Source organism: Pimephales promelas, chromosome 18 (assembly GCF_988280905.1).
Source record: "Pimephales promelas chromosome 18, fPimPro1.hap1.1, whole genome shotgun sequence".
NCBI classification, from domain to species: Eukaryota; Metazoa; Chordata; class Actinopteri; order Cypriniformes; family Leuciscidae; genus Pimephales; species Pimephales promelas.
The window spans coordinates 10017852-10037062 of NC_142786.1; the positions used below are offsets into that span (position 1 = coordinate 10017852).

General features: G+C 37.3%; 1 protein-coding gene across 1 annotated transcript in view; it reads right to left on the reverse strand.

Annotated features, from left to right (window-relative positions):
- Positions 1–4174: 4174 nt before the first annotated feature.
- Positions 4175–19211, reverse strand: part of kcnh8 (potassium voltage-gated channel, subfamily H (eag-related), member 8) — an 81058-nt gene continuing 66021 nt past the window's right edge. Inside the window, exons 14-15 of the mRNA XM_039678955.2 lie at positions 18674–18729; positions 4175–5564 (exon numbers count right to left, since the gene is read on the reverse strand). Of these exons, the coding sequence (XP_039534889.2) occupies positions 5064–5564; positions 18674–18729 (557 nt within the window). The 3' untranslated portion in view covers positions 4175–5063. The remainder of the gene's footprint in view (positions 5565–18673; positions 18730–19211) is intronic.

Consider the following 19211-nt stretch of genomic DNA (forward strand, 5'->3'; position numbering starts at 1 on the left):
ATTTCTTGGTGAACTATCCCTTTAAATGAATGACTACATAAGGTCAACGGTGGAAACAGGAGTAGGAGGGTTGCAATATGTTCCCAGATTAAGACTGTGAAATGGGAGAAAAGTGAGCAGAGAAAGACAGACAGAGAGAGAGAGAGAGAGAGACAGGCAAAGCAGACAGACCACATCAGTGCCAGAGAGAGACGATTGACAGCAGGGGCCACTTTGCCACCGGCAACCAATCCCCCAAGACCAGTCCTAAAGAGCAAACACACAGAAACCCCCCCCCCCTTTCCCCATGTCAATTCAACTTCTACTAATAATAAACTCCACCGTTGGACCATCCCACCCCCATCCCTCATGCCCCAGATCCCATTCCTTCAGAAACCTCTGTCATAAATACCCCTTTAGTACTTGGCTACTATATTCTAACCCTGCTTCCCCCACAAATGCACTCGCACACATTGTCAAGAACATGCACTCGCACACAGCGTACGCACATCGTGTAAGACTCGCCCCCTCTGTTCCTCCATCCGGCCCTGAGGGCCAAGCAGAGGACAAAAGATGACAAAAGAGTGTGTGTCAAGATGACCTTCATGCTTCTATGGTGTCTACTGTACAACCCTACATGGTGTCTCTACAACCTACTGCAAGGGTATACTCTCCACCCTCTTCAGAATCATGCAATTAAAAACAACAAATAGACAGAAGCTAAAGGGATATCCCGGAAACCATCAGAAAGATGTTTTAAAACCAGCTTTCGTGGTTCATATGAGTTTAAATGTAAAGCAAACAATCAATCGGTCTTGATGAAGTTGATAATGACACTGTTGGTGAAGGTTTAAGAGACGTTTTACACTGCAAGTAATCTGGGGCCGGTTGCACCAACTGTGCGTAAGTTACAACTTAGCCTAGTTTGGACGTAAATGGGCACTAAGTTACAACTTCCGCACTACTAAATATTTTTCCGTTGCACCATTAAACTTAGTTTAAACGTAACTCTACGTTCCAGCTAAATATTTACGGCAGCCTCCGATCAGGAGTAATGGTTGGAATAAAATATCAGATCGATGAACAGATCGATGACAATGCTGACATTTACACTCGCTTACATTTTAAGAGAGAGAACATTATGTGAAAAGATTCCTTTGTTAGCACGAATCCTTCCTAAACAGCCCCACTGTGTGCATCGGTACATGTTGTGCATGTCAAATATCCGTCATAATCAATAAACATCATTTCTTGTTTTTTTGTATCAATATTTATTCATTGATGCTTATCATTTCATTTCAAATACAGTTTGAATGTTATTTATATATAAAAACACTTATGTTATTCAATGGAAACTTATTTTTACCGAGGGTAACGTGAGGCAAAAGAAGTCAGAATGAAGGATAAAATGTAATTCACGGCATTTCCACACAACTTCTGCTCACGCATTTGAAGGCTGCTATTGGTTCATCGAGGCTAAACGTCATATTATGTGACTACGCATTACTTTACGGAGAGTTTACGACTTACTAGCTACGTTCTACCTTACGAACAAATGGTGCAACGGAATAAAGTAAAGAGTTAGTTACAAACTAGCTAGTAGCTACTAAGCCTCTTGTGTGGACTTTACGTTACAATTTAAGAAAGAACTTACGAAGTCATTCGATTTCTGGTTGCATGAGGAGCAAGAGATTAGTTCTTTGCCTGCTTTATGCAACCAATGTGATGCGGCGACAACCAGTGTAAAACTAGTGTTCACATAGAACGCGCTTTTCCATTCCAGTATGCGACTTTTCGATTGTATTTCTATGGATGTGTTTGATCATTGCCCTCGCAACTCGCATCTTTAGCAGCTTCTTGCACATAGCACGCAGTTCTAAAAATAATTTCATAATGCAAAAATGCATCTCAAATGGTTGGATTTCTGCAACCTCTTGAGAAGTTCTGTGTGAATGATCTGCCAACCCGTGTTATTTTAGATGATTAGTGTAATATTGTTTATTAATATTTTGAATTAGCTATATTTTTATTTTTATTTATTTTTTATTTTAATTTTTTAGTTAAGTTTTTTAGTTAAGTTTTAGTCATTTTTTCTGAATCTCTCTCTCTCTCTCTCTCTCTCTCTCTCTCTCTCTCTCTCTATATATATATATATATATATATGTTTAGTAATTTTAGCACTTCAACTGTCAATTATTTTATTTTATTTAGTTGAGGCAGTATTTCTAATTTTAAGTTGTATTCATAATTTTTCATTTACATTTAATATTTATTTGATTTTAGCTTTATTTTTAATTGACGAAAACAATATTATATATTACTACTGAATATTATATTCAATTTTATAAGTTGTAAAAATAAAAATGAATTAACATGAATTAATATATTTATACATGAACTTTAACAAATACGTGCTGCTGATTAATAAATGCTGTAAAAATAGTTTTTTTGTTAGTTCATAATAGCAAATGCACTCTCGTATTTGATCAAACCGTACCAACGTTTTACCAGTTTCTGTCTTTAGCATTAGCGGTGGCACTTGAAAGGAGAAGCGACTTCTCAGAGGCTTTTAGCATGCTGTCACTGTGCTGTGATTTAACATGCTAAATGTGTAACAGCCAAATGTATACAGCTAGCACTTTAAAACCCTCTCCAAAAAGTTTTGTCTACAAACAGTCAAAGCACTGCTTCTGTAACAAATTTCCCACCTTCCACAATAAATTCCAAAACAATTACTGTCAAATTTCCTATCGCCCACTGTGAGCAATGTTCCCTTTATAATGAGTCGTCCATCTCCTTTTTATGTGAGGACTGGTGGTTTTGTGCAATTAAATGTTAGTTATTTAGCTTATTTATTGAATATCTGTCATCTTATTGTTGACGGTTTCTTTAAGCATCTTATTATATATGCCTGACTAGTCGGATTAGAGAACCTAACATGACAATTCTTAAGTATGATTGTTTCCTTAAGACTGATTAATTGTTCAGACAATCCACCAAGTAGTTCATTTGTTAAACACAACATTTTAAAACAAGCAGTTTCGTTTTTGAACCATACATGGCTAATCTGACTAAATGAGAGGATCAAGTTAGTTATCGAGCACTATGAATCTTGATTAGTAGAACCCATACTTGTAAGCATGCATTATATCTGATTTTTCCAATAAATTCTGAATATGGGAGTCTCTCCTTTTACTGAATTAGACAACTAGCATCGAGCTGCATTAGCATACCAGTCGACCTGCGAGATTTCTACCCATCTTTTTATTGAGCAAAGTCATGACGTTGGCGTTAAGGTTTCAGAAAATTGTAACTAAAAACAACAATTTTAAAGGTATGTTCTAGGTTGAAAACAAGTAAATTTTTTTCATACCAATATACATTTTTATTTGAGCTGTAAATTGACCTATTAGTGGTGGGACCACCGTAGGTCGGTACATTTGTGTTATTCATAGACTGCCATTAGAAATACATTAATAAACAAGAATAATACTGTCGAAAGTGTTTTTACGATGACGGCACGTTTGACAGCATGTCACAGATGATGTTGATAAATCTCAACTTGTAATGAATCTAGAACAGCCTTTCTCAAACTTTTTTCAGTCAGGGCACCTTTCAAAAGTGCATAAAATCTCAAGGCACCCCAGTGTAAAATATAATTTAAAAACACTGCATAACCCAAATTTAAATTCAAATGTCTTGTTTAGTTAGACAGAACAGTAATGAACAGAGCATAATATGAACTGTAAATAACAATAATAATAAAAACTTTATAGCACCTTTAAAAACACAGGTTTGCAAAGTTAATCAGAGACACAAATGCCATAAAACCGTAAGAGGTGGACCGCCCAATACAAGAACCCAATAACAAATCCAGACCAGGAGAACTCAAATGATGTGCAGGATGCAGATAAAATAAAATAAAAATCCCCGGCTCTTGTGGGGATTTTCTTTTCAAAAAACGATCCATAATGCTGTAACTAAAGTGGCCTAAATTCACGTTTATTTTTACGTTTCTGTCAGTCTGAGGTGTTGCTATAACGCGTTGCTATGGATTGCGTCACTTGCGTCAAGTTGTGTGTGTCTTGCTTCGGTCTTGTGAGACGGATTTTTTTATGATTAATTTTACATGTTTATCTAAAATTAATTTACAATTTTATTAATATGTTCATATGTTTAAAAGAAGAATGTAAATTCAAATATATTTATATATGAAATGTCAGCTGTTTTTTTTTCTGGGTTTTTTTTTCACATTTTTTTTAGCCTACGTAATTTTTTGGCGGCACCCCTGACACAGCTAGGGGGCACCCCAGTGTGCCGCGGCACCCACTTTGAGAAAGGCTGATCTAGAACATTTCATAACATGGATAAACTCTAAGTTTAGGAAAACTTTGAGGCTGTGGATGATATTATTAATTGCTTAGACAAGTCTTAGAAGTTAGGTAGATAGATAGATCATTTAAATATTAAAAGTAAGACTAATTACCATGCTTACTACTGATAAACTGCTAGCTGGTCAGACTCGGTCTTAAGACAGTGGCTGTGTTTATGGATTTGGCCCCTGAAGTTTGGCATAATATTAAAAGTATTTGGACATAATGAATGCAGTGAACATGAAATGTGGGTTGAATCTTAATCAAAAAACATTTGTTTTAGCTGGTTTGTTAGGTCCTAGTAATCTGTCTGTTATCAAATTACACTATAAAAAAATATTTTTCAAAGTTGTAAATAAAACAGATTTTGAGTATGTTTTACAAGAACTTCACATTTAATTAAATGTGTAAATTGCAGCTTCTTTGTAATTATTTGCAAAACTTACTAGCAATTATAGATTGATAATTGTTTCTACCAAATTGTTTTAGTGTAATTTTCATGATTGGAGATATCCCTTTAGTTTCTAGCATTGAAAGACATGCCTTTAAAGATACTATCTTAAAAACTGAAATGGTGAACACGTATATCTTCGAAGGAACCATTGCTCCATGGCTTTGGCAGTGCAAGTACCACTTATCTTATCAGTCCAGTCCTGAGTCCAGGTCAACACGCAGATTCCAGTGGAACTTGTCCGTTTTAAAGGTTAATTGCTACAAACCCAGGGACCTGAGATCCTCCCCTTCTCCCAGCAACGGCTGTCCAGCTCTGGGTAAAGTTCCAGGGGCATGTGAGATGTGTTGATGATGCTGCAGAAGAGGCGTCTCCAGGCTCTTCGAGCGGGTCCGAGCGACTGCGCTGTGCGGAGACAGGGCCAATAAAGGCTCTTTGAATCTGTCCATATGGGGGGATGTGGAAAGAGTGATGGGAAAGGAACTGAGAGATGTGGTGGGACAGACCAGCTGCAGTTCTTGTGGCCTGAGTGGCCTAAGTTCTCCCTGACGTATTCCAGGGTGTATCGGTGAAGGAAAAGGTGGGGTGGCCCAGGAAGAACCTTGGCCCTGGAAGGGGATAGGAGGAAAGGGATGTCCCGAGGTAAATGTGGATGTACAGACACCTGGTGTTTGAGGAGAGGCCATCATGGATTCGATGAGACAGGCAAGACTACGCATGACTCGTCCCAGCTCAGCCACCTCCCGTCCGAGACAGCTCACCTGTAACGCATATAAACAGGTGTCACATTTGATCTTTAGGCTCTGTTTACACCTGGTAATAAGATGGTTTTGGTTGACCGATCACATTTAGATGAGGGAGACATTCCTGTTTACACCTGGTGTTTTAATCACCAAGTCTCTTTTGTCCACTTTAACGTCTTCTGCCCTGATTTGGGAGGGTCTATGGACGGGGTAAATTTATGGGCTTTTTCATCTCTTTCAGTCTAATGGATGAAATAACCTCACACAATTTACATATGAACGCGGCCGGAGAGAATCAGCTTTCGTTTCTGCTCTGCTTGGCATTATACCAGGCAGAAGACGGTGTGTGTTGAAAATCAAGAATTGTGATATAACATTGTGCTTGGTACGTTTTTCATCTTCAAAACCAAACTTGGGTCTTCAGCCAACTCTGCTGAAAAAAACAATAGAAACCATTACAGAATTCCTAATGGTTTTAATGGTTATAAAGGGAAATGTATTGGTTTTAATGGAAACTGTAATGGTCCTAGTAGGTCTCTATTGGTAATTTGCTTTCTTCGATTGGTGGCATGTTTTGTCTTTTTCTCTGTATTGCTTTTAATTGAAACTGTGATGGTCCTAGTAAGTCTCTATTGGTAATTTGCTTTCTTCTATTGGTGGTATATGTTTTCTATTGGATACCATTAAGGACCAATAGAACATCTTTGAAAATTATAGGTTACATGTTGGTATGTGTACTGGACACCATTATGAACCATTAGGACTCCAATAAATTTAGTGTTTCCTTTGGTTTGATAATAATGATTTAATGTAGGCTACACATGATTAATAGGTTAGATACAGTTTTTAAAAACTGGTCATAGCCATTGGTCAAAACATCGGTCCCATGTGATTTCAGGTTTAACAGCTCTTGTCGGGAGTGATCAGGTCAAAACCTGACCCACACACATAGGTTGTCCTAACCATTAAATATGTTCAAATCATGACCAATACAAATTTGTAATGGAAACCATTAAATATATACAAATCATGACCAATACATTTGTAATGGAAACCACTACAAATCAGAACCAATACAAACTGAAACCATTAAATATATCATTACCGATACAAATTTGTAATGGAAACCTATACAAACCAATACATCCTAATAGAATATGGCCCAAAACACTACGTAATGGACACCATTTTGTAATGGTTTTAATGGTTAACGGCTGATGGTTTGTAATGGTTTTGTAGTGGAAACCATTACCATTTCTGTAATGGTTTCTATTGTTTTTTTCAGCAGGGAACAAAGTTCAAATGCCATATAGCGCACTTCCCATAATAAGGGATGTGATTGTGCGAATTTATTGAAGACTCAGCGTAGTGCTTGGTGGTATGACCAAAAATCTATATCACGGTATTTGTAAAAATTTCACAAATTTCAAACTTTTCTAAAGACAGTCAAGTTCACTTTAGATACATTCATATAAAAACACCCGTGCCGCGCTTTGACTTTGAAACATGCAGTGCTCATGTTTATTCAACAAAGTCAATGCCAACCACAAATAGACCTATCCACGCTTAGTAACACATACAGCTGTGCCCTCGCCACAGTGGAACAGTGAAAAGTGACCCTCTCTCAAACAGTGTCGCGGCGCATTCCGATCTGCGTTAAAGCGACATACACCGGTATTGCGGTATTCGATATGAACCGGTATACCGTGTTTTTGGTATGAACCGGTATACCGTGTATTCGGAATGAACTGGTATACTGTGTAGTCAGTATGAACCGGTATATTCGGAATGAACCGGTATACTGTCTAGTCGGTATGAACCGGTATACCATCTATTCGGAATAAACTGGTATACCGTGTTTTCGGAATGAAGCGGTATACCGTGTATTTGGTATGAACCGGTATACCGTGTATTTGGTTTGAACCGGTATACCGTGTATTCGTAAATGAACCGGTATACCGTGTATTCGGAATAAACCGGTATAATGTGTAGTCGGTATGAACCGGTATACCGTGTATTCGGAATGAACCGGTATACCGTGTATTAGGAATGAACTGGTATACTGTGTAGTCAGTATGAACCGGTATATTCGGAATGAACCGGTATACTGTCTAGTCGGTATGAACCGGTATACCGTCTATTCGGAATAAACCGGTATACCGTGTTTTCGGAATGAACCGGTATACCGTGTATTTGGTATGAACCGGTATACCGTGTATTTGGTTTGAACCGGTATACCGTGTATTCGTAAATGAACCGGTATACCGTGTATTCGGAATGAACCGGTATAATGTGTAGTCGGTATGAACCGGTATACCGTGTATTCGGAATGAACCGGTATACCGTGTATTCGGAATGAACCAGTATACCGCCCAGCACTAACCCAGCATGAAGCAGTCTGTTTTTTAAACACCTGAAACAGCCATTTACTGCATGAACTACAAAGAGTGACACATGGAAATATATTTAACAGCTATAATTTATTTCTAGTAATACAAAACAGGATGTCTTAACATCTTTGGGGACAGCTGAGCCTACAGTTTTCTAGCTAGCTATGCCTTCAACACAGAAATGCATAGGCTACTACCTGGATGCGATCATGTACAAAATCGATCCGTATCTTTATTTAAATTCCCTAATAACGATTACATCAAGAAGAGGTTTTTAGAGAACCAACCTTGGTGAAGAGCTGAGGATCACCGTCAACACCCGCCTCTGAAGCGATCATTTTACACTGGATAGTTTTATAAACTTTCCTCAGAGACAACTGGGATTCACTGATAATCCGCTGTTACTGAAGAACGGGGCCGAACCGACTATCTCCCGCTTCAGCGTTCATCCTCCCGTCCCGAAAGCAGTATTAGTTAATATCACCGTCAACAGCTTTCCCGCGAGTGGGCGTGGTTTCAGCGATATAGAGATAACTGCTCGTTTTTTCATGATTTTGATAGCTTATTTTATGTACTTACTGGCTTTTTTTATCATTCAAATTTGGCTGGGTGGCTAATAACACATTTTTCTGTGGTGTGACAAACTCAGAACACATACGTAATTTTGACTTTACAGGGACTTCTAGCCTATTCCTAAACTTCTATAATAGGAATAGGCTACAGAAATGTTTTTGTATTTGGGGAAACTGCACATCATATTCTGGCTACACATAAAACAACATAATAACCATTTATGAATTATATGAATGCTTTTTACACATTAGAAAATATAGGCTAGACATAATCTTATCAGCATGATGAATAAATTATATGACTGGAATAAACTGTACACAGAAAGAGAGCAGAGAATGTGACCGATCGAGTCCAATCTTAACAAGATCATGCTTGCGTGCTCTTTAGACACATAAATGACCGTTTACATACATCCAATATGCCCTTTTTAGCGTACTTATTATACACAATTTTTGCGTGCATATGATATGAAATATAGACACCCAGCCAATTCTACACAGCTGGTTACTTTCGCGTACACCAAATAAAAGCGCTCGTGCTTTAAATACAAAGTGCCAGGAGCGATCGCGAGGCAACTTGGGTCTAGCGCGAGTTTAAAGTTGGCGGTAAACGGAAGTTGAGATTGTCATTTTTTCCTTGTTGTGACGTATATCCGAGTAAAACGGCTTCTGAAATTAGAAAAAAAAATGTAGGGCAGGGCTTGATTTCGTCCTTCGGGAATTGATTGGATCAATGGAGGTTGGGCGTTGCAAACAAAATGCAGGCAGATTTGAATGCGATTCTCTGACAGGCGGTGCACCGATAGCCGCACCCTCATCGGATCTGGCCGCACCCTTTCACCATTCCACGTGACCAAAATAGAAGAGAGGTCGTTTCGATGGGGGAGGGAAGGGTAATGTATTTGATTAAAGATTATAAGGGTACATGAATTAAAAAAAATAATGAAGTGCACAGATAAATCATTTATAATAAACACAGCAAAATTACATATAAAAAGAAGATTTGTCAAATTTCATTTCATGCCGACTTTAAGCACTCACAAAACTCCCGTAAAATCATGAAAACTGACTACACTGCAACATGAATCTCTTGCATCGAATCTGCACTTTGTTGCTTATGATGGGAGAATTCGCAAGTTTCAAAATCTGATAGAAACGCCGCAGTCGGATAGATTGAATGAACATTATATATTGTAGTTTGTTTAACCAATATTACCACGAAACATATTCTAATGAATAAATATATTGAAACAAATTTCCATGACTTTTCCAGAACTTACACCCACATAGTTTGCAGTTTCACCAGGCAGAAGTCAGCTTCAAGAAGACTCACAAGGAGTTTGTAGGCCACCCCTCTAACAGTAACAAAGATCACAGCAATTACCCTACACCAAGATTTAAGCTACGTCATTGATTCAGGTTGAATGGTTCTGATTGGCTAAGAAATAGATAAACACACATTTTCCCCACATTTACAGATAGACTGTCAGTTAATGACTATAATCGACAAATACAACATAATTTTATATGGGTAAGCTGTTATTAATCTTTAAGGTAAGCACTGATTGATGTTTCTCATTATCAATACAGTGTGTTACTGTACTTAAGAGTCCTGTCACCTTGATTGGTCCTATTATTAGTTTGGTGACAGGATCCTGAGGAGTGTTTGGGGTTAGGCGTCTGGGTCCTGATACTTGGGTCTAGTTTCGGTTCTGTTTGAGCATTGGGGTCCTGACATCCATGCTTGTGTTTCTGTGATCACATGGCTATGGTCATGTTTGTTTGCTATGTGCTTTTCTGTCTTGTCTTGTGTGTTTGTGTGAGCACATGGCTTTTGTTTGTTTCTGTGTGCCATATGCTCTTCTGTCAGTCTTAGGTTTTGACCCCGCTGTCCCCGCCCTCTTATTAACTTATTATTGGTTGACTTTCTTCAAAACCTATCCAAACAGTACGATTCTTTCTTCACAATACTGAATACATACACTGACATATACGTACATATACATACATTTAGTATTAATGTCATCAATTCAGAGGAATTAACATTTCTTGACAATTACAAAAAATATTTGTTCTTCTAAACTGCATTTCAGTGAAATCATTTTCTAATTAAATTAAATTAAATGTTTAATTGTCATTTTAATTAAAGGTGCACTGTGTAATATTTAGGAGGATCTGTTGACAGAAATGCAATATCATGTACATAATTATGTTTTCAGTGGTGTATATCTCACTTAATGAACTGTTATGTTTTTATTACCTTAAAATGAGCCATTTCTATCTACATACTCCGCGGGTCTCATTACATTGAAATGCACTGACATACAGAAACAAACAAACTTCTACAGTAGCCCTAAACGGACAAACATGTTTCGTCACTATGTTGTTCTTCATGCAAAGAAGAAGCTAGCAAATAAAACGCTGATAGACAGAAGAGCAACTTTGACTGAAATAACCACTCGTTACATTCGAGGTATAGGGGTGGTTAATCTGTCTGATTTCCCGATTCGATTCGATTACGATTATTAAGTCCCGGTTCGATTACAGTCGATTTTCGATTATTCACGATTCTCGATTAGCGATTATTGATTTTCCATTTCACAACATGTTGTTCATCCTGCAAAGAAGCTAGCAAATAAAACACTGACACAATGATGAACAAGTAACAATAATAACACTAATAAATAAACCTAATTTCTTCAATTATTTTTGTAAATAAACCTAATTGCTTAACTAGCTATGCTGTCTCAGACGACCACATCTTTCCTGATGGCCACCGTAACTTCTTTTGGTTGCAATGTGCAAAAACTTGAAATGGAAGTCACAAAATGTATTTACTTAAAAATGAAGTTTGTCCCATTTATAAAGTAAATATTATACAATGCAACCTTATGAAAATTAGTTTGATGCTTTCACATGTATGGTGCAAACATTCATTCATTTATTTGACTATTTATTTATTTTAATTTAAAATATTGGTTAGTCTTTAAATACAATAAATGAAGTATTAGGATTGACACAAAATGTACAAGCTGTTAACATAAAGTGTAATTGCTTATTAACACAGTTTGTTGTCCTGCTTGGATAACACAAATCTTTAATTCTAAGAAATTGTAATCTATATTCCACTATATAAAGGTCTCAAGTATTTTTTTCAAAAGGGTGCAAAAAGCAAGAAAAAAAAAATAAATCAGTTTCCCACAGCAACAGAACAGTATGATCTTATAAGGCCCTGGGTTGTCCCTCTACATCCACCCATCTGTCATTTGTCTGCTAGAGCCAGCAGCTTTCAGGTGAGGTGTTATTTATTTAGGTCCCATGGGACATCATTGTTCGTTGCTGACTTATTGATATTTAGTTATTTTAAGGTTTACTCTTAAGAAAGATCATTACCTAAAGTCCCTGGTGAAGATCCTAATTATTTCACACAGGGTCTGAGATTGTTCTTTCTGTTTCTTTTGACTTTTGAATCTGGGTGAAAGTATACAACTTGAACATATACTGTACATGACATACAACAATCAAACCATCTTTTTAAAATGGCTTTATGTACAACAATGCTCATATTATGCCATTTTTTTTTCAGGCTAGTCCAATGGACCAATCAGAGACACACAAATTATTCATTATATTTAATGAATAATCCAACAAACTCACTCTCCCAACAAAGTTCTATGAAACTTCCCCCACAAATGAAGTCAACACTTGAGAACTTGGTCAAGAACTAGGTGTCCTGTTACAAGACTGATGAATTTTACGACCCAAAAGAATGTGCAGGGAATTGTCTCCTAATTCTTACTGAGAAGAAGAAATCAACCCTTTTTAATCCTATATATTCTATATATACACTCACCTAAAGGATTATTAGGGTCTCTGGACTCTGGGTCGAACATGTATGGGCGAATCACTCCGGTTGCCATTTTACAACATTGGACGTTTTCAGAACAATTTCCCCCAAGTGCACCAACAGGTGAGTTGAAACTCATTATAATATGCAAAACTGTTATCCACTCACAGCAGTGGGAGTTTACTTCCAAGTCTTCAGTGCGAGACGCCCATAAAAACCTTGCGTTTTTCAGCTAGGCTCAAAACTAGGGTGCAAAATAGCCTATTACTTATTCATTTGGATGTTTTTGAATGCAAAAACCAAGCGAACGTCATACGTTGACCTCAGACAACAATATAATAAAATTTAAAAAGCCAGTTCATGACCCCTTTAATAAAGTCTTTTTCATATCACACGTAAAGTTGTCTGTGTCTCAAGCTCATTTATGGAGTCACCAATCATAGATCTCTTACACTGTAAAAAATAAACCGTAAATTTTACGGTAAAAAAACGGCAGCTGTGGTTGCCAGAACTTTACCGTTAAAAATATGGTAAGAACATTAATGGTTTTACAGGCTTAACTTAAAATTTACAGTAATAAACCGTATTTTATTTTCTGATAAAATGTTGATTTACCAACTGATTTACCAAAATTTAACAACATTAAATGTAACATAAATCCCTAATGTACATAACTGATTAGAAAAAACAAACAAAAAAACTATGAGGAACTATAGTTATTTCAACAAAAATACATCAAATGTGAAGTGTCACACAGGGAATTGTGGGAATGTCAATTTACGGTTTTTCACTGTAAATTATACAACGATTTGTTCTTTTTCACTTTCAAAAATGTATTTCTATAAATTAATTAATAACCAATATTGAGTGTTCACGGGATGAACTGAGTGATTGGTTGTAGTGTTAATGTAGCTACATCAAGTTAACCCGATTAACTCATCCAAATATTCATAATTAATTATAACAAGTTATGATTGTTTATTAATATTTCATAGAGCTAGTTCGCAACACCAATTAAAAATACTATCAAAAAGTTGATTAGGTCTAATACCTGAAAAGCAACATCCATTTATAAAGCAACCATACTGAGCATTATGTTTTCTCAAATTGATTTTTCTAGAAATGCACTAACACAGTTACAGTTATCATGAGGTACCACAGCTCACTAAATTCAATTCAGATTCCCATAATTACCCTTTTTGTGCTGTCTGTCCTCTGTACACATCCCTTGCCCTTATGGTTAGCTCAGAATAATAATGTTAACGAACACAGCACAGATGATCCAGATTCAGATGGACACCGATTTGGCAGCCACCCTAAGAATCGTGCCAGCAAGTGATAATACCCAATAATGAGGGTAATTGGGTAATGATCCATAAATGCCATCAGAGGCGGAGAGATACAAGACAACAGCTTCAAACAGGAAGGGACAACAGGAAGAGAGCCCACATCTACTTGGCGGACAAAATCAAGCATGGATTACAACAAAATCCTACTGAGGGGCCAGCTGTCAAACATATACAGTGAGATACAAGAAACAGAGACAGAGATAGGGAGGCAAAAATAAGGAAGAGTCACAGCAGCAGGGCGTTGCTCTCATGACATTACCTGTCAAAAGCCTCAAGTCAAAGCCGTGGGCTGACAATCAAGACTGTAGGTTGTCACATGGATTTATAGCCATGCCAATACTCAGCAGAAATACAGTTCCTTGTCAGGGGACGATCTGTACTTTTTATGCAGTAAGAACTGCAGTTTTAATAAATGATAAGGATTCAAGAATATAATTAATTGGGAAAAAAAATGTAAAAATCTTCAAGCCAGACTAACAGTAAGACTTCCATGTCCTGATGGATTTTTATTAAACCTTAATATTCAGTTAATGTTAATTATAATATTCAATTAACAATACATCTTCAATATTCTAAATGAAAGCCATGAGATAAAGATCATGTTTATACAAAAGTTCAACGCCACAAATGTGTAAACAGACACGAAACAACAATGGAGTGTCTTTAAAAACCCTAAACTACCAGAAAAACTGCTTCCTTCTGCCATGGATTAAAATCTCAAATTGAATTTGAGATTTTAATCCAGTTGAGCCCAAGCCTCTGTTATTAATTCTAAAACGTCATTTTAGAACAAGCAAAGAAAGGAACGCTGAGTTGCTTCATTAAAGCTTATGGTATTTTATACTACAGCGCCGGGTTTCCCGATAACGATGTATCTTAGCTCTTAAGAGCGCTCTCTGCGTGCAAGGTTACGAACGCTCGCAGCAATTCCACGTGCGTTTCCCAAAAATGCACTTAACATGAACGCGCAAGAACGCGCGAGAACTACTTAAGCGTCGCTATCCATTCGCGAAGTGCTGAAATATAACCTTATATGGAGTCGTATTCTGGACGTTTAACCTAATAATCGTCATTTGTTGTGGACAAGTCTATATGGGTATAAAACACCTATACAGGCTGACAAAATGGCTGAACAAAAAAAAAACAATAGAAGATATACCTTTCAAAAAGATAAAGTTAATGTCCTTCCAGAGGAGATAGTGGGAAACAAAGATTTTATGACACCATACACTCTAAAAAATGCTGGGTTGTTTTAACCCAACTTTGGGTCAAATATGGACTAACCCAGCCGTTGGGTTAAATTTTTACATTACATTTTTAACCCAACATTTCAGGTTTGTCCATATTTGACCCAAAATTGGGTTAAAACAACTCAGCATTTTTTAGAGTGTACAAATAAGGAAAAACAAAACATCTGGAAGGACATGTCACATTCTAAACTAACTGCAACCGTGTTCAAAGATCAGGGAAGGAGGTCCGCAAAAAATGCCCAATACATGGCTGGTTTTCGTGCACGTCAGCAAGTCATTGACAGATTTTTTTTTAATTCATCCCTATTTTGCCGGTCTTTAAAGCATATTTCCCAGATTACTTATTTTATGATTTTTTTTTTGTTCATTCGTTTAATTTAGATGTGTATTTCTATTTCTATTTTAATTATTTAATTTATTCATTTAAACAAAACACGAGTACAACAAAGTGTACAATCAAAACCTATATATTATAGGCTACTTACGTTGCAGTGTAATCTATTGAATTTAGATAAAATTGTAATCTGTCGGTTGTCCTGCAGATGACCTCAGAACTCTGTCTTTTTACGATGCACTTGGGGATGTACGATTACTCCAGAGCACTCATAGTTCTACTAAGATTTTCAAGTGTACTTAAGTTACAATGCTTTTGGTAAACAGAACATAATATTAAGATCATTCTTAATATTAAGTAAGAATGTTAAGATCGTTTTTATGATCAAGTTAGGCTTTTGGGAAACGCAGCCCAGGGCAGTTGAATGTTTGGTTATAGAGTAACTAAACCCTAAACCAGCTTTTTTTTAGTTAAAGCTAGGGTATACGATTTCAAAGATTGTTCATTATTAATATCCTCGTTTAGATGCTGGTTATGGTTATATAGTACAATCCTAACAATATGAATAGAAAAAAGAACAAAAAAAATCCATTCACTCTATTGGCTGTACAGCCGCAGAAAAGTTGACCAATGTAAGCTGTGCGGCCGCTCATCCAATCACCAGCTCCACTTGAAACTCCGCCTGGCGCTCGCGTCTCCAACCCAACCGCACCCGCCCCCGCACCCCTCCGTGCGTGAGCAAACAGCTGACATAGACAGCTAAGGTAGCTAGCTAGTAGTGTTAGATCAGCAATGGATAAAGCAATGGATAAAAATATAAACGACAACAGCAAGCGGCCCCTGCTTGCCCCTACTGTAAAGTTTGGACGAAAGAGAAAGTCTGTGGAGGAAAGATCAGAGATTAAAAAGAAATGTGAAGAAAGTCGGACTCTAAGTAGGATAAATATAGCGTCCTTCATTGCCCGTTGGAGAAAGCTTCAGGGAGATCTGGAACTGAAAACGACGCTGACACGGATGACTTTTTGTTGAGCAGGTAAACATTTATTTATTCTTTTATGGTGTGTTACAAGGCTTTTTATCAGTTTGACGACTTGCTCATGCTGCCGGTCGGCATTGGAATGTTAGCCGTTTAGCATCGCCTATCACGGGTCAAAGTAATTATATTTCTTGTTCGAGGTTTCTGTTCGAGCCGATCGGAATTTGAACAAGATGCGCTGCGTGCTGCGATAACAATTACTGAAAACCTTAGCAATACTAGTAGTATTATAATGGTGGTGGGGAGTTTAGATCATTTCATGTGTTGCTAATCTTGCGTTGACGTGAACTCAAACGTGACATACGTCAGGGATCAGGTAGCACAGAGGGGAGGGGGGTGTGTGTGGAGGGGCGGGAAGAGTTTTTTAAAACTTCCCTACCGTCTCGACCGATTTTTTACATCGTATACCATAGCTTTAATGATCTGTAAGAATGGATCTTTATTAATACCAGTAATTGATTCGAGTAACTTTTTTGACATTTGTGTATAAAGTGTTTTATTTCTACAATATATGGTGTAAAAACGTCTTAGTGCTGCCCTCTTCAGGTTGAACAGTGGCTACTGCAGTTGAATTTTCCTATTGGATGTTCGGCACTTCGTGACGTACGCAGGTTTCAGCTCACTACGCTCTTTGTATGAGCTACGCCCTTGGCAGTGTAAAAACCAGCTCGTTTTCGTCTAAACCACTGTAGGGAGTCAGGAGTTGGAATTGCGAGTATTGAAAACGATCAGGATAGTGTTTTAGCATCTATTTCGTCCCCTCTATCTCCACTGGGGTCTGCCCACTTTTTCAGCATTTTTCAAATATTTTCAAATATCAAATCTTGAAACGTATTTTTGAATCGTGAATCATTGATTTCGGTTCAATAATTGATTTACAATGCTAAGAATCAAATGATTTGTGATTCGATAGCGATTCAGTACATTAATATATAAACATTAAATGACAACATGCAGGAATTAAAGGATTAGTTCACTTTTGAAAAAACTTTTGCTGATAATTTACTATTTTACCATGTCATCCAAGATGTCCATGTCTTCCTTTCCTCAGTCGAAAAGAAATTAAGGTCTTTGATGAAAACATTCCAGCATTTTTCTCCTTATAATGGATTTCCATGGGAACCAGGTCCAACCGAGGTCCAAACGACAGTTATAACAGTTACAGATGCAGCTTCAAATGTCTTTAAACGACACCAGACGATGAATAAGGGTCTTATCATGCGAAACGATCGGTTATTTCAAAGCTTATTCCAAAAATGTAACTTTTATAAGGACAAATGCTAGCCTTTCTCCATTCTGTGAGGCGCGTTTGCAACGTCACATAATACATAATTACGTTCAAAAGGTCACGGGCGACGTAGCCAGAAGTACAGAGTCAGAGTGTTTACAATTTGAACGCATAGGCTGAACGTGAAAACTAACTCAAACGCCGTTTACAAAAAAGGAATTAAAAGGTAAAACAACGATGTCGGACGATTTTGATTCTGTACTTCCGGCTACGTCGCCCGTGACCTTTTGAACGTAATTACGTATTACGTGACGTTGCAAACGCGCCTCACAATATATTACAAGGCTAGCATTTGTCCTTAGAAAAGTTACATTTTTGGAATAAGCTTTGAAATAACCGATCGTTTCGCATGATAAGACCCTTATTCGTCGTTTAGAGTCGTTTAAAGACATTGGAAGCTGCATCTGAAACTGTTATTAACTGTCGTTTGGACCTCGGTTGGACCTGGTTCCCATGGAAGTCCATTATAAGGAGAAAAATGCTGGAATGTTTTCATCAAAAACCTTAATTTCTTTTCGACTGAGGAAAGAAAGACATGGACATCTTGGATGACATGGGGGTGAGTAATTTATCAGCAAAAGTTTTTTCAAAAGTGAACTAATCCTTTAATGGAGACGTTGTGCACCATCTTTCACGTCCACAGCTCTTCTTCTACATAATATATTAGTAAATAGTAATTTGTGCAATACGTGGGAAACCACACGTGGTGGGTTCAAGGGCATTGTGGGACTCTGGATTGTTGGAATATTCTCATTCACCATCATGGGGCCAGCCCCACTTTCCTCTCCTAATGAGTTTTATGTCCTTGTGTGTGAGTAACATCCCTTCTCCTCTTTCACAGCAGCCCACCATATGGCTTGTGCATACCTGGCACCAGGAGCTCACCTGAGCTGTGCTGGTTTCGATCTGTCAGTACCCACATTTAGCGCAGGGTTATTAGCCTTAAAACCCACAGTTCATGGGAAAATTATTTAAATAAAATGTAAGTGCAGACCTACCATTAAATTACACAGCAAAAAATATAATATGACTGCCAGAGATTAAATAGAAAAATCATTTACCTCTTGGTTAAGGTAGCGAAGCTGTCCTCTAGTGTCCTCCGATTTAGCTTCTAAATCTGCACAGACAAAAAACAATGATGTCCAACTGCCTCACAATGACAGAAAAACCAGTGAAAACTCATTACAAAGACTTCAAGGAAGAGTTCACCAAAATTCTGTCGCCATTTTCTCACTTACACGTCTTTCAAAACAATTTGATTTTCTTTCTTGCATCAAACAAAAAAGAATGTATTTTGCAGAATGTACAGTATAAGCTGCTTTTTATATGAAAATAGACAGTGAATTAACTGAACAAAGTCTTCTTCTGAAGCTACATTACAGCTTTGTGCATTGAAAAAATAAATAAATAAGTCTTCAATTTTACAGGATCAAATATGAATATCCTTGAGCGTGAATACAATTTAAAGGGTTAGTTCACCCAAAAATGAAAATTAAGTCATTAATTACTCACCCCCATGCTGTTCCAACCCCGTAAGACCTTCGTTCATCTTCGGAACACAAATAAAGATATTTTTGATTGAATCTGAGAGCTGGATCA